Source organism: Rhea americana, unplaced genomic scaffold (genome assembly GCF_003343005.1).
Source record: "Rhea americana isolate MKP2758 unplaced genomic scaffold, rheAme1 scaffold_13, whole genome shotgun sequence".
NCBI lineage: Eukaryota > Metazoa > Chordata > Aves > Rheiformes > Rheidae > Rhea > Rhea americana.
In genome coordinates, this window is record NW_028185372.1 from 8,806,349 (window position 1) to 8,821,677 (window position 15,329).

At 37.2% G+C, this 15,329-nt stretch overlaps 1 protein-coding gene across 1 annotated transcript in view; it reads left to right on the forward strand.

Moving 5' to 3' along the window:
• Window positions 1-2,089: 2,089 nt before the first annotated feature.
• RAB3C (RAB3C, member RAS oncogene family) overlaps window positions 2,090-15,329 on the forward strand; it is a 119,496-nt gene continuing 106,256 nt past the window's right edge. Inside the window, exon 1 of the mRNA XM_085326461.1 lies at window positions 2,090-2,317. Coding sequence (XP_085182587.1) covers window positions 2,090-2,317 — 228 coding nt within the window. The remainder of the gene's footprint in view (window positions 2,318-15,329) is intronic.

A 15,329-nucleotide genomic window follows, 5' to 3' on the forward strand; every position in this document is an offset into this window, starting at 1 on the left:
AGTACTTTACCCTTAAAATTATTATTTTCATCATGATTGGGTCATATTGTCGTAGAATAACTGGTGTTTATATATTTAAGGATCTTGGTAATGTTTTGACTGATTTGAAGATGATGACATTAGATCTGCACATTAGAGACACTCAGYTGTGATGTGTCCTCCCTACAGGTCCAACAGTTACCGACGTTGAATTTTCCCATTATTTTCCATTGTCAAACTATATTGATCTGAATATAGTTTAACTGATAATAATTGGCAAAAAGCAAAAGGATCACCTCACAAAAAGCTACTTGTGCAGGAAACTGTCTTTTTATCAGAATAATGAGTAAAATCAGTTTCTTCTTAAAAAGCAATGTTAATGTATGCATTTCTACACTACATATAGAGTAGTGGTTTGCTCTTTGAAACAACTGTAAATCACTATAGCTGAAGAAGCCAGTAAGTGTCTATCCTTTCTGTAGATAGAAACAGGACATTTTTACTGGGCTTACTACTGATCTCCTTTACAACAGAATTGTTTTATCTTTGAAAGAAAATAAACTATGAACATTACAAAGGAATGAGACTCAGTATTTTTGATGCCATCATTTCTTGCCTTCTGCATCCTCTTTGATACCTGATTGCATCAGAGGCAATTCATTCTGTGTAGACATTCAGAGTGGGGTGCATTTGTAAGTGCAAACTGAAGTGATGTGCAGTCAAGGAGGTCATGGCACTGTGCCCTGCTTAAGTGAGAAAGCTGTTCAAATTAATTCTGTCAAAGAACAAGGTCCTCTAAGGCCAAAGAGAGTCAAGTGCTTCATTACAGCCATGAGAGTGGCACATAAGCACATGCTTTTTCAGACATCTGTTTTCAGCCCATGTCCTGTTTTTCCCTGTTCTCTTGGGAGCAAGGGAGCAGCTGAACGTGAGGCTTCAGAACTGTTTGGACTTAATATAGCAAACTCTGCTTAGTGATTAAACTTGCCTATGCCCATAAGTAATCTTCATTTAAGGACTTTAAAGATGTCCTGAAGGTAAGCAAGCATACAAAGACATTTTTTTTTGTTCCTGACCATATTCAGGGTTGGGGCCTACCTTCTCCCTAACTTAATTAAGATAAGAGCAGGAGTCTGATAGCTCCTGACAATAAATGTTTGATTGTTGTCTTGAGCTCAGATTTCCCTGCAGGCTCTCAGGTCTATCCTGTGTCCTCTAGGAGGTGGCATGAAACTACCCTTGGTGCTAAAATCCAGTTGGGTGTAAGGATCTGATTCGGGCCTCATTCTGCAAAAAGGAATGTATACAGCATGCTAATGGAAAGAGCCTTGTGGATTTTCTCTTTAATTTTAATAAATAGCCAAGGAGAGATTTAATCCCAAAGAAAAAAACCTCATTTATTTTGCTGAAAGTGATGTGTGATTGATATTCCACTTAATCATTTGAGCACAAAGAGAAGAACTTTGTCAAAATAAAGAAAAGGTTTTTGTGTTCTTGGAAGCAGAACATAACAAAGTTAGGGACTTCCAAGAATTAAAAAATCCGAAACTCCAAGAATTAAAAAATCCTGCCAGTCTCCCCAGATACTTGAGATTTTTCTTAAAAAGTGTATGAGGTGAGACACGAGCTAATTCTTTATCTTTGCCATCTGCTTTTTGAGCCCAGGTAAAATTTTGACCAGGTTTTCAAGTTACTGTCTGCAACCCTGAAAGTTAAACACGTCACAACCCAGCATTAGTCTTTTACTTCCCGCTCATACATGTGAAGAGAAGGGTTTCTGTCTGTACTTTCAAGGTATGGATCTGTCTCATCTACCATACTTTCTGAAAGTAGATTTTTTTTTATGTTATGCTCAAGAATTGTCATGGAGTTTTGGATGGAAGTTTAGCTTTGGTACACTGTCTTTCATTACGGATGTAGCTTTTGCCATTCTCTTTTGCAGTGGGAATTATTAGCATGGATACAAGAATCACAAAAAGAATTAAGCCCTCTATGAACTTCTTGAATTCATTCTTATCTGTTACCAAAAATTCCAATAAAATATAAATATTTCCAGTTTTATGCAGTATAAGAGACAATAAATTATTCCTTTTTATTTTTTTTATTACAGATGGCATCTGCTCAGGATTCCAGATATGGCCAGAAAGATACATCTGACCAGAACTTTGATTACATGTTCAAACTGCTCATCATTGGCAACAGCAGTGTTGGAAAAACATCCTTTTTGTTCCGTTATGCTGATGATTCCTTTACATCTGCGTTTGTAAGCACGGTTGGGATCGATTTCAAAGTAAAAACAGTTTTCAAAAATGAAAAAAGAATTAAGCTACAGATCTGGGTAAGCCAAAAATAATGATTTCGTAAACTAAGCAAGCTATAGCAGTTTGATATATACAGCAGTTTGATATGTAGAGCAGTTTGATACAGTAGGTTTTAAGCTACTGTAGGTATGTATTCTTTATCATAATCTGTATATATATGGCATAGCAGTGAAAAAGCAGTTAATTTTTTTTCCTGCACCGTTCTTCTGTCTTGAATAATAGACAGTCTTTTTAAAGTATTGAAGTTCAGCAAAGTGTATATTCTAAATTAATTTCCTTTAAGAAATACTTCAGGATAACATATACTGGTAATCTGTTCAGTCAGGCATAATGAACTGTGCTGTATACAGTCTGTTGAAAAGGTTACATTATTAAGGACTGTCTTGAAATACCAGGTAAGATCTGACTTTTTCCCACAAAAAATATAAATTAATTTAGAAGCTATGACAGTGGAATAATAGAAGAGATAATTTTCTGTACTCTCAGTTATGCTTGTCATCCTGATCAGTTGAAGCCTCTTCCTTCCACTGCTGATGAATCAAACAAGTGGAAAGAGCAAGTGTAACAGCTGTATTTCTTGAGTGTACAAAAACCCTTACCTGCACCTCAGAGATGTCAAACATAGGAAAGCCTGATGCCAGGGAGAAGTTCTTTTCTGCAAGCTTTCCTCAGAAAGCAAGGAGAGACAAAAACTTATGCTCATAGGATAACTCCTGCATAAACATGAGGAGTTGCTCATGGTCACAGCTCCTGATTCTTGGGTGATACTCAGTTAAAGAATGGATAATAAAATAAATTTTAACAACGTAGGACCTAGAATAAAAGTTTTAGGACTTTGCAAGAGGTGCTTGAAGACTTTAAGCCACATTCCCTTTGCGGGATATTTGTAACAGCCACACTGCTCTAAAAGAAGTTTTGAATCTTTGTCTAGCCTGGAAAGAAGTTTCATTAAAACAGACGTAAATTAACAAGTAACTAGCATTTTCCTTTCATGTGCATAAAGAAATTTAAAAATGTGTTTAATGATGAGCAGCCATTAAATCTGGGGAAACCTTGGATTAAACCTGACCAGACCATCTGAAATGTTTAGAACATCAGATAAATTGAGCATGGTTTTAATATGGCACATTTTCCCAGCAAACCTATTTCTGACAAGAAGACTGTGATCAGGAAAGTAAATCCAAAGGTGGATTTCTCAGATCAGGCTATATCTCATTCCTGACTTTTTAGATAGGATACAGCCCTTGAGATCTCAAATCATTTGTCATTCTGTGCCGTCTAGGAACTGGAACACAGACTCCTTCCCTCTCAACTTCTTACCTTTTTAAACTTAAGAGTCTTACTTTCATCATGGGTGTAACAGATAGTGCTACATTGTAAGTAACTGTGTGTCGTGCATGCTTTCACAGCATTAACATGGTAGTTCACTGTAACACAGTAATGTTGGAGATGACAAGGTAATTCACATTGACATCACCTCATTATCTCTTGTTAATGGAGCAGTAAAACTTAGTTCACATTATARTATTTACCCAGTTCTTCTTTTAATCACCAAGTGACTTCTACAATGTAATTAATTCATCATGTCTCTCCTAGAAAAAGCAGCAACATTTGTTTGCAACATTATATTAATGTGATTAGTTTGACACTAACATATTTCTAATAATGCTTCTTCATAGCAGACTATGAATATATGCTTGACTCAAAGCAGTCCATTAATCTAAATGTGCCCGGTGTTCTCTGTGGCACAGAGAGGATATTGTGTTAGCTGTACCCTCACCACCTGGAGTAATCTTCCAGTTCTGTCCGAACAGTCACGTTGCTCCTTGCACAGCAGTAGCGACATACAGACTCTGCTCTGAGAATGAGCYCCCTTTGCTCTGCCGTGATAGCACAGGAGAGTCTCTGCTGGAAAAAGCTTGCAAAGTGAGTGAAACGAAACACAGGGTTTCCGTGTCCCACAGGGAAGAGGGAATAGAGACTCAGATTATGACAGGGACCTTCTGAAAGTCACCTCCAGGACATAGAGAGGGTTAAGAACAGAACTTCAGGTCTTCTTACTTTTAGGTTAAAGCTTTTTGCATCAGCCAGCACTGCCTCTCCTTATTTGTTTCCATTAAAATGTTAATTTAAGTTCTTAAAAAGCCTTGTCATTGCCAAATGAACTCAAGCTGCCACAGCTCACTATTACTGTCTGCWCTTCTGGATGGAGTATTCTGCATTGGAATAATGTGTTACAGTTATGCTTGCTAGAGTAAGTCTGTTGAATGTTGCACCCCTGGGACCTTAAATAAAGTCAGTTAAATGTCCCAGAAAGCTACTCACTACTGTTAGTGAAATTTGAAACAAATATAGGACACTATTACCACATCAGATAAGCTGTATCAACAGCTGTATTATTCCTAATATGCAATATCTGTGTATGTGACAGTTCTCTATATTATACTTTATGACTTTTATTATGCAAATGCCTTTCTAAAATGAACAGTACATGTGCAATATGYATTTCCATTTCAAATTGTTTATATGAAAGACAGTTTAGATTTCCTAAAATATAAAATTGAGTGAATCAGAATGAGTTTGATGTTAATTCTATCTAGAAACATCCATGAACCTGTAACACTTTCTTTGAAAACAGTGACTAAGTCCTTGGTGACAGCACATAATAAGTGATATTCAACATATATGAAATAAAGCATTCTGAAAAATCTAATAGGTTTGAATGGTCAGAAGAAACTGGAAATTGAATACAGTTTTAAAATGTGTTGTGAATGATGAGATCTAAACTACAATACTTTACCATGTACTGTACTGAAGAAATACATAGAAAGCCACTGTTCTGCTGTCCTAGCATGGTAGTGAGACGCAGAAATGTGTAAATAGTGAGGCTGTTAGAGTCACCAGATTCCCTAGCTGGCATCACAGATGATCCAAAATGTATTCAGTAATGATGCCTTTTTTTTTTTTTTTTTTTTTTTTTTTGGGGGGGGGAGGAGGAGGATGGACATAAAAGCTTCATATTTAGCATCTGTTTCAGTGTGAAACTTAGTGTTCAACTTGAAGTATGTTGGAGCTTTGAGCATTGTTTTTTTCTTCGAATATGATTCTAGGATGTGTACCAGTGAAGAGTGTGAGATTATCTGAAAGCCCACATGAACATTTGAGGAAGCAGGATCATTATTTCATAATAAAAATCACTGTGTGATTGTTACAGATGAACTAGCAAGGGTAATAGGTTGCTCTAGGTGCTGTCTTACTTACTGGGATGCCCTGTTTTTCTTAATCTTTGTTTGAGAGTTGAAGGTTTTTTGTTTCTTTGTTTTTTCCTGTAAGGCAATGGTGCTTCATTCTTGCATTCAAAGAACCCAAACTGAACTGTACTCTTTTGTTAAAGTCAGCTAGGATATGACTCTCTCTAGTGCTTATCGTTATTGCTTTTTCACATGATTAGAAAGAGCCTGCTGGGAGCAGTGTAAGGTTTACATTGTTCCTTCTGAGCCAAAAAATTTCCTTCTACAATATTTCTTACTGGAACTGAGAGAGGTTCAGAGTTCAAGTGCTGTAGTCATTAGTGGTAGCACATTACCTTGTCACAGGACCGCTAGCTGGCTCCAAACTTTTGGCAAGTTATAAATGTGGCAGCCATAGTACAGATAGTGTAAAGATAGAATATTAAGAAGTTTTCTTCTTTTCGTTTTAAGGAGATAAATCTATAAAAAGAAGATGTTTTATCTAAAAAATGATTTTCAACAGAAACTATGAGAAATTTTGGCAAAAAATCTATTTGTATGCAACATATAATCGCATAGGGTAAAGTCCATGAGAAAGCTTTTGAACATTCTACGGTGGAAGCCTATCAGATTCTTTCCATTTCCAACATTTAGATTTAAATTATTTTGAATGAAAAAATAAGTGGCTAGTAAGTACCAATGCTGATAAAAATATACTCTAAAGGAAAAGCTTAAAAGTGCAAAGAGCTGCAAAACAGAAAAGAAAATTAAATTTAACTTTATAAATCTACTACTGTATTCACTGTACAAAGCAGTACAATCTGCATCTGTGAAACCATAAAGGTTTGCTGTATGTTTGCAAGCAGTGTAGAGTCTTCAATGAAAATAAAAGAAAGTAGGAGCTTATAGAGAAAATACAGGAAAAGTTAGACAGTAAAATTTATCAGATATCATTTGTTAAGATTAGTCATTACAATTGGAAAAAGTAAAACAAGGATAGTTACTGATTCCTGAGAAATAGAAGAAAATTTACAAAACCAGTTCAAAGATTTTATTGACGGTGTATCCATGTCACATCTTTAACCCTGGTTTAAATTTTAGTTGCTCAGAATGCTMAGTGATTTCTGGTTGATTTCAGTATGTATTTTGTTTAAGGACTCAAGCATCAAATTTTCCCACTCTGATCTGTCTGTCATACAAAAATGTTCTAACCGCAAATAAGAACATTGCGTTACCTTTTGTGGCATAGCTGGCTTTTACCTGAGACTAGACATAGATGCACTGGTCATTGTTTCACATAATTGTGTGTGACAGTTTCATTTTGATACCAAAAATGTTGCTGTCATCATCTTCTGTAATAATCTGCTTTCCATAAGCTATCATACACTCTGGCTTAGGGACCAGGTGAGGACTAAGTTTAATAAACTGAATGAGGAAATCCAATTTCATCATTCAATAATTTAAACTGTAGTACTTGTTCAAAAAAATCAATAAACATTAGGCACCTGGTTCTTTGCTTGGCAAGGCCCCTAACATTGCTCTAGCAGTAAGAAAATGAGTTAAAATGAGAATAAATTTCTCAAACTGAGAACAAATTTTTTTTTTTTTTAATCTCAGATGGATCTGTGGGAGAAGTTGTGTGAATGAAAATTGCCTTGATATTGATGTCTTTAAGGGGAATCCTACAGTAAGTCTTGAATGTGGAGGCAGTGCAATATTCCAGAAATATCCTGTAACAGTGACTAAGGCTGTGATGTCAGTACAGTAATGACTAGATATGCTGGTTCAGACGAAAGGTGGTGAAAGCTGAAGCAACAAAAACTCTGTTACAGAGTTGGGAGCAGGGTGAGGGAGAAGATAATAATATATTGGAAATGTTTTATCATTTTAGGGACTGATTTTATGTCGTTTGACTCACTTGAATGTTTTTAATTGGTATGAAAATCCCATCAAAGTTTATCTTATGATTTTTTCCCCAGGCAATAGTGACAGCGTGTATGTTGCTGCTTAGTATACGCAGGCTTTTTGGACGAAAATAGTAAATCTAGTATTAAAAATTTAATTTCCTCATCTCAGCATGAAAATCAAATACGTGTCCAGAAATACACCAGGCAGGAAGTGATTTGATAATAGCAGTAAAGAAGGCTGAAAACTGCAAGGATTTAAGATTTCTCTTAAAATCTGCATCCATCTGTACTAGTAAATTAAAGATACCCATATTGTCCTTTGCCACTGAGTTCAGCTGGCCTAGAATAGCTTGYGTCCATGCGTCTAAAGTTTAGTCTCTGAAACGGGATGGTGACAGAGGTCTCTGGCCTGTGCTGACTCCTGAACTTTGCCCAGGACTTGTCTGGCAGAGCRCTAGTAAGCTTGGGTCAGAAAGCACACTGACAGTTTCACGGTATAGAAACTTCCATAGCCCAGAAATGTCCCTAGCCTGAAAGGGCGACAGCTCAGGTCAGCTCCGTGTCTGTGGTGATAAGCAATGCAAAGTGTTAGCAATTGATTTTCTGTCAGAAGGCTTCAAATGAGCCATTTCTGGGCAAAGGTTGTTAATGAGGAACATGATTGTGATGGTCAGAAGACAAACTCATTCTGGACCTCCTCTATCAGTTGAAAAAATGTGTAATTCTGGGCAGTTTTTGTCACAGTTTAAGCTGCCCTTCAGCAGGAGCATGTTATCTGAGCTGTGATCTATCACACTGTTAGCCTAAAATATTCTYCTGCTTCTCCTTAGTTTATTATTTCTCTGCTTATACACTATACATATTCTTGAAGATCTATGAAAAATATTTACCTAGAAGATATTTACCTCGGGATAGAATCCCTTTTTCATGCAGTACTTCTTAAGTCTTTATCTAGAGCTATCCTATTTATGAGCAAATCGTATTTGRTATACTTTATTTCTCAGAAATATTACTCAGAAATACTTTTCCATCACTTTTTTTCATTTTTTTCTGACATACTTGAAACATCTGATGCTAAGGATTTACACAGTGAAGGAAAGCCCCTTATAGTACAGACAGACCTATTGTGTTCAGATCTCAGTCAGAAAACAGCCAGAGAGTTCTTCATCCTTGTACAGCTTGGGTACCTTGATTACTTCCAGAAGTCTTGTGTTTGCATTAATTCAGAGATTCCTGGTGTTCAATTTTCTTTGCMCTTCTTATTCTGTTTCTTGTCCCTGTTCTTCTATTTATATTAGAGTTGCAGCTATGGACTCAAGTCAACTCAGGTTTAATTGTTGTAGGTAAATATCCCCAAAATGGCCAAATAGCTCACAGTCAGYCAACCTAATGCGAACGAACAGGTGGGACAGGGAGATGGCTAAGGTAGATATTTATAAGAAAAAGAAAAGCACTTACCTGAGAAACAGACAAGACAGCYTGCCATTTCTCTAGAACTCTAGCAGATCCTGGTAGTTTATAGGCATCACAGCAGAAGCAGATGAAAGCAGAGATTGAACAGATAATGGGTGATGCTATTTGAAGTTTGTCTGGAATTCTTTGGACATGGAGATACGTGAGAGAAAGCACCTGTCTGAGTGAGAATGGGACAAAGCTTYTGAGAGCGCGCCCTTAATCAAATAAAAAATCAGGAACAGTTAAAGATTCTACATGTGGTGGTTCCTGGTTCCTTGCAAATCACACTGCAAAAGGGATTACAGATGTGACTCTGCAGTTCTTTACTGGGAGAGTCAAAATTGAACTCCGTAGAACTTTGTGCAAGAAGTGCGTCCTTGGGACTTGTTCTGGTTGTAAAATATAGACGAATCCCTTATAAACAATCCACTCCTTGCAATGAATTTCTTATATAGAGCCAGGGCCTAGTCTGCAGTGTCAAAGAAGACCTCAGCAAAGTAAAAGATATGCTCAGTTTGCATGTACTTCAGTGCAAACAGTACATGCTGTACGTTTTTTGAGCGGCTGACTAGGCTGGTGAGAGATGGCACTTCCAAAGGACAGACAGGTRATATGTTTGTATTTAAAAAGTACCACTGGCTATTCAAATATCTATGTGACATGACATTTTGGAATTAGAATAAAAAGCACATCTTGAGAGTTTCAAACATCTGCTCTAAACCTAGCTCCAAGGAAGAGATGTCCTAGCATATCAGACATACTGGCTTTCACTGTTGAAACTGCCATTTCACTGTGATTTTTAAATTTCCTTAACATTTTTGCTATCATAGCATCAGCTTCTACTGATGGATTGAAAGATACATTCATATCCTTATTTCTGAGAGAACTGATAGGGTGTGTAAAGTCTCAAGACATATAAAGCCACTTGGTTGCCTAAATGCCATAAGAAGACATAATGTTAATTTTTCTGCTTATCTATAAACAGTATGGTTATTTTCATGTTTCTTTTCAGCTCCTTCTCCTCCTGCTACTTATATTTCTAATTTGTGAATCTTTCTACTTAGGTAAATGCATACTGGGGCTTCTGATTGTCTTTCAGCTGAACCATCTGTTTTTCTGTTTTCCAATTCAAGTTGTGCTGCTAAGGAGTTATATGTTTCTGAAAATGGTAAACACACATAGACCCTCTCAGCTCCAGGCTTGTGATTTAAATCCAGGTCAGGATTGATCAATAGTAGTTTTTGTCTGATGGATGTTTCGTTGATGTATGTGAAATGAGTTCAGCAGTCTCAGACTGGTTTCTAATTAACCTGTATCCACCTTGCTTCTTCTAGCTACTCTATTTAACTGRAATCCTCATATTGCAAACACTTCTGCACAATCTTAATGTGTCTTGTCCCACTGGTTCTTTTAGTTTTAAATTGTTTTTTAAACCATGTGCTTAGTGTTCTCTATGTCAAAATTCTTGAGCCACAAGCGTTACGAGAACGCTTATATTCCTTCCTAGGCAACAGCTTTTGGTCACTGTCATGGTATTAGGCTAGAGCACCCTGTAGTTTGATCTAGTACAATTCTGTGCTGTAGCAAAACCCAGCATTGCCTGCTTTATCCATTTTGCTGTGTAACTGTGCTTGCTGCATACAATACAGGCCCCCATAACCATCTCCATTATATATTATATATATAACTTATATATATATATACATATATATATACACATATATATATTACAGCTGGACTTTGAATATTCTCTCACAAAGGCTGCAATTACTGGTAACAGGATACATCTGTATTCAAAGACAAAGATTAATTAGAAAGAGAGGGTGGCGTTTAGCATAATTAGAATTCTAAATAAGGCGCATTTTGCTGTTTAAGTGGAAATGTCCACAGGGATTCTTCAAGGGAAACTCAGCTAGTTTAAGACCCTGCCTAGAACACTTTGCTATAGCATGTCTTAGGCAGATTTATTCATAGGACTCCTGGTAAATGTGTCCTGCCATCACATAGGCCAACAAATCATCARTCTGCCAGACCTGAAGTGACTGCAGGTCTCCCTAACCTGTGAACGGGCAGTTCTGGTATAACATTTTTTCAGCTGCCTTTGCCATCCCTATCACAATCTACAAGTCCCCAGCTTTTGCTATATAGGGAACCTTATACCAGTGAAAGGACCATCATGAACCAGCACATATGTATGTGCAGGCATAGGCTCCTTAAAAACTGGTGATGAGAAAGAGAAGATACAAAAGCCTATCACTAGCATATGTCTATCTGAGTAGCAAGATCTTTGATTTTGCTTGAAATGAATAAACAGGATTGGAAGGAAAAAAAGGGGAGGGAAAGATTTTACTGAAGCACAAGCAGTAACCTTGGGCTAGTATTGAAAAACAAAGAAGCTATTTTAATTGTCCAGGATAAATAAAATGCTAAGATATCTGACGGTATATTCTAATTTGTGAGATGTAACTTAGACTTATTTATGCTATCATTTTAAGAAACAAGAATAAATCTATTTCTAAAATGAGATTTATGTTGACAGCTTTCCTTAAAGTGAAATTAGCTGTGCTGCCAGCTTCTGTGAACCATTTTAATGCCACATTTAAGACATCTGTACAGCTGCAGTGAATCTGCAGAGAAAAGACAAGACCATACAGGCTATTCACTGCATTTTAATAAGATTTGGGTTGTAGATTATAGCAAAGTGTTGCACTCTTACTGTGCAGTTGTCACTTTGAAATCAGAGTACCAGAGCCTTGGATGGGAGCCATAATGTAAATACCACAAAGAGGGAAGTATAGAAACAGTGTTTAAAGCTCAGTTTTGCCTTCTCCTGCTGCTCAGTGCAAGCTGTTTCCCTGTGCTGTGTTAGAACAGCTTGAAGTCATTCTGAAATTATGCTGGGTTGAGAGGAACGCAAGTGACTGAGGTGAGGAGGGGGGTCGCATAAAAGCAACTCATTTTTATTTAACACTACSCACTTTGCATTACTGTTCTGGAAGTAAGCTTAAGTGCTTGTCATAATAAGCCAGAGCTGTAAGGGACTCCGTCCTGTTTCAGCATAATGCTTGTAGCAGTTAACACATTGTGGGCAATGCAGCCAGCTTTTACACGTGAAATGGAGACATCAAGCAAAGCGGCATCCCTGGAGGACATGGATCTGTATTACATTGTTATTTTCCCCAAAAGTCAGATAAGAAAAATCAGTTAGGATGTTGGTTGCATTTCTTTTCAGTAGAGAAACTGCTTTTTCTGCTTTTCTTTCTTTTCAGTGTAGTTGAGGGCTAATTTCCTTCAGTCTGAACAAATCTATTGTTCTTCTGTAATCATTTTAGCTATTTTCTGACTTAATCCGGTAAGATTATTTTACTACTCACTGCCTATAAGCAAATTCTTTGAATAGTTTGTTACGGATTTATTTGTTCACTAATCACAGTTTGAGAAATACAGATAATTCTGTCTCAGTGAACTAAGTCATCAGCTCAGGTGGGAGTTGTTGAGGGTGTAATATAGCAAACTTGTTTACTCTAAATGAGGATGGTATTTAAGTGTGAAGAGTTGTTACTTACATGCCCATATGTTTATTATTTAGATGTGGTTATAAAAAGAATAGGAATTTAGGTCTGTCATAGGAAATTAGTTGTTCTTTTCTGAGAGTGAGAATAAGATTTGGTAGATATTTTTGGCCTTGTAGATTAGATACTATTGCCTTGGTTTTATTTTATTTGGAAATGAAGCCAACCCTGCAGAAAGGAATATGAAGTAACACCTTGTAGAGATTCCCATTTTTCCTTCCCTTGATGGCCTTGTCTGTCAAACTGGCTAGCTAAGCCTATAAATTTTCAGCTTAATGAGTCATTCTAGAATGAGCTGAGCTAGATAACCCTGGAAGTGTCATGTTTTATAATTCTCTATTCGCCTATAATTACAAGTTGTATTTCCTGCAGACTTGTGAAGAGCCTTCTGGGACTCCTTATTTCTGGCCTCTTCTCTAAAGGATATTCAAATTCTAGTCATTGTAAGAGATGTTTTAAGTGCAATTTATTTGAACTCTACTTTCTTCGGAGCAATATCTGCATGTCTTCCCTGGACAATGACTAGTGGCATGGAGTCCTAGAATGAGATTAGAGTTCCTAGATTTTAGTGGATATGATCACACGTGAAATGTAGAGACATCTGAGATGACTTCTCCTTTACTAGCTGTGAGGTGCCAGAGAGTGAAATGTGGAAGCATCGCAGTGGGCTGAATGCAAATGAAAGATTCTTGAACTGTATAAACAAAAGGAAACAATGAAATTTCCTGGACAAGATGGAATTTAGTAGTGAAAGAAAGTTCGATAAGGAGCTGGCTGATAGATAACAAGCTGTCTGGAAAGGAGAGGTCGTCATACTTGTATTGTGGAAATATTTTAGGACTCAGGAAGTTGGCAATTTTAATAGTTTGTAGGCACATGCTAATAATACTTGCTAATGACAGGAAGTTAGGAAGTATTAACAGTATGGAAGAAGACCAGAATATCATACAGAAAAAAATAATGATGACTTTCAATGGTGGCATAATAAAAAGGGTATTTAATTTAACAGTTCCAAATTGTRCACTTTGGGAACAATAATAAGAGATAAATTTATAAGCTAGAAGTTATTCAGTTAGCAACCACTGAATAAAGGCACAATCTTGGTGTACAACAGAGCAAAAGGATTGGGCATCCTTCTGATGTCCGGTGAAAAACAGTTAATATGGTCCTTGCATGTGCCTAGTAAATAACTTCCAGAGGAAACAGAATTATACCATTATCCAGTGCACTAGAGATACTTCATAYTGGAAAGGGGAACTCTAATCGAAATAGGTGCAGAAAAACACTACTGTAGTGAGTAGGGGAACAGAAGAAAGTAGAAAGGYATTAAAAGCCTTTTTTACTCTAGGAAACAAAGGTAAAGAGTAGTCCTTAGTTTTCTGACGAGTAATTTTTTAGAAAAAACATTTAATTTTGTGGAAAAAAACCCTAATTCTCCACTGAGAAACAGTTTGAACAGAAAAAAAAAAGTGTAGGCCACCCTATTATTTACATGATATCAATGTGCTGTAGGAAGAAGTCTGTAATAAGCAGTATATGCACTGACAGGCTGTTTAAAACAGAGGCATTTAGTGAAGTGGACACTGAACATGAATTTCCTTAGAAAACAAGGAGCTGGGCTGATAAATGGCACATGCGCTGTTCTGGATGTTTCCAGTTGCTCTGTCCCCAAACGTACAGTGGAAACTAAYGCTTGTATGATGTTTTTGAGTATGGCAGTGGTCTTAATTATGGTATGTGAGATTCAAGTATTTGTCTTGCTTCACGTTCGTAAGCCACCATCCTTCTTCCTGCACTAATTTAAGCCAAATTGCTTCTGTAAAGTCCATCRATGCAGGTGCTAAGAATGCTTTATTCACAGCAGTCTACTTCAGGCAGTTTAATGAAATAAGGCGGTGTAATGGTGTAATTAGCTGGCTGCACCCCGTAAGAGAGCGCTGGTGGCAGATACAAAGAGTCACAAGTGAAGTGTGACTCCAGGGCTATCAACAGGAAATCAGTTGGGTCATTGGATATGATCAGTCTGGCAGACAAAGAAAGTCCGTGGCCAGCAGCTGAGGGTGAACATGTCTGTTTGCCATGTTGCAGGGAGTATAGCTTCTAAAAAGGGAGAGAGACGTTAAAAGGGTAGCGTAATGGGAAAGGAGGTAATAGCTGCTTTAAATGGAAAGGCTGGGAAACCCAACATTGCGCTAATTAGAGGGGAAGAGAGAAAAGAGTGATGTGATTGAAGTATATATGAGGAGTCCTGTGAAAATGAATGTCAGACCTGAAGCAAGAGAGTAATTAACAGCCTCAAGGATAAAAAGACATTATAGAAAAGCCAGGCAGTCCGGGAGAAATGCCTTTACGCCGAAGGTAATGGGTGCCATTATGATCACACAGAAACAGGAGCCTTAAAAGTTAATGGAAGAARCAACGACAGAAGATGGCATTTGTACGTAACACCCTTAATTGGACATCAGCTCAGGGGATTAAACCCAGTATATTTAGAGCGAAAATCGTGAGCTCTTCTTGCTTTATTTGAAAGGCTAAATCTGCTTCCTCAGGAGCAGGCTTAAGTTTCCTGTGGCAAACTACCCATAAGGGCTAGTCTGCCTAAACATGGACTTTCTCCAAAGATTCTCTCAATCCTATACATGTAGTTCAGCTGTGGAACTCCCTGCTAAAGGACACTGAACATGTTAAAAATYCGCATGAATTAAAAGAAGTTTGGGAAAATCCATGGAAGGGATATTCATACTTAAAGGCATAGAAGCTACATCCAGCTCAGGAAATCATTGAGCTGCAGGTGGTTGGGAAGTCAGGAGTATATTAAAAAGAACTATTACATATGTCTACCTTTCTGTTATAATTTTTTCCTGA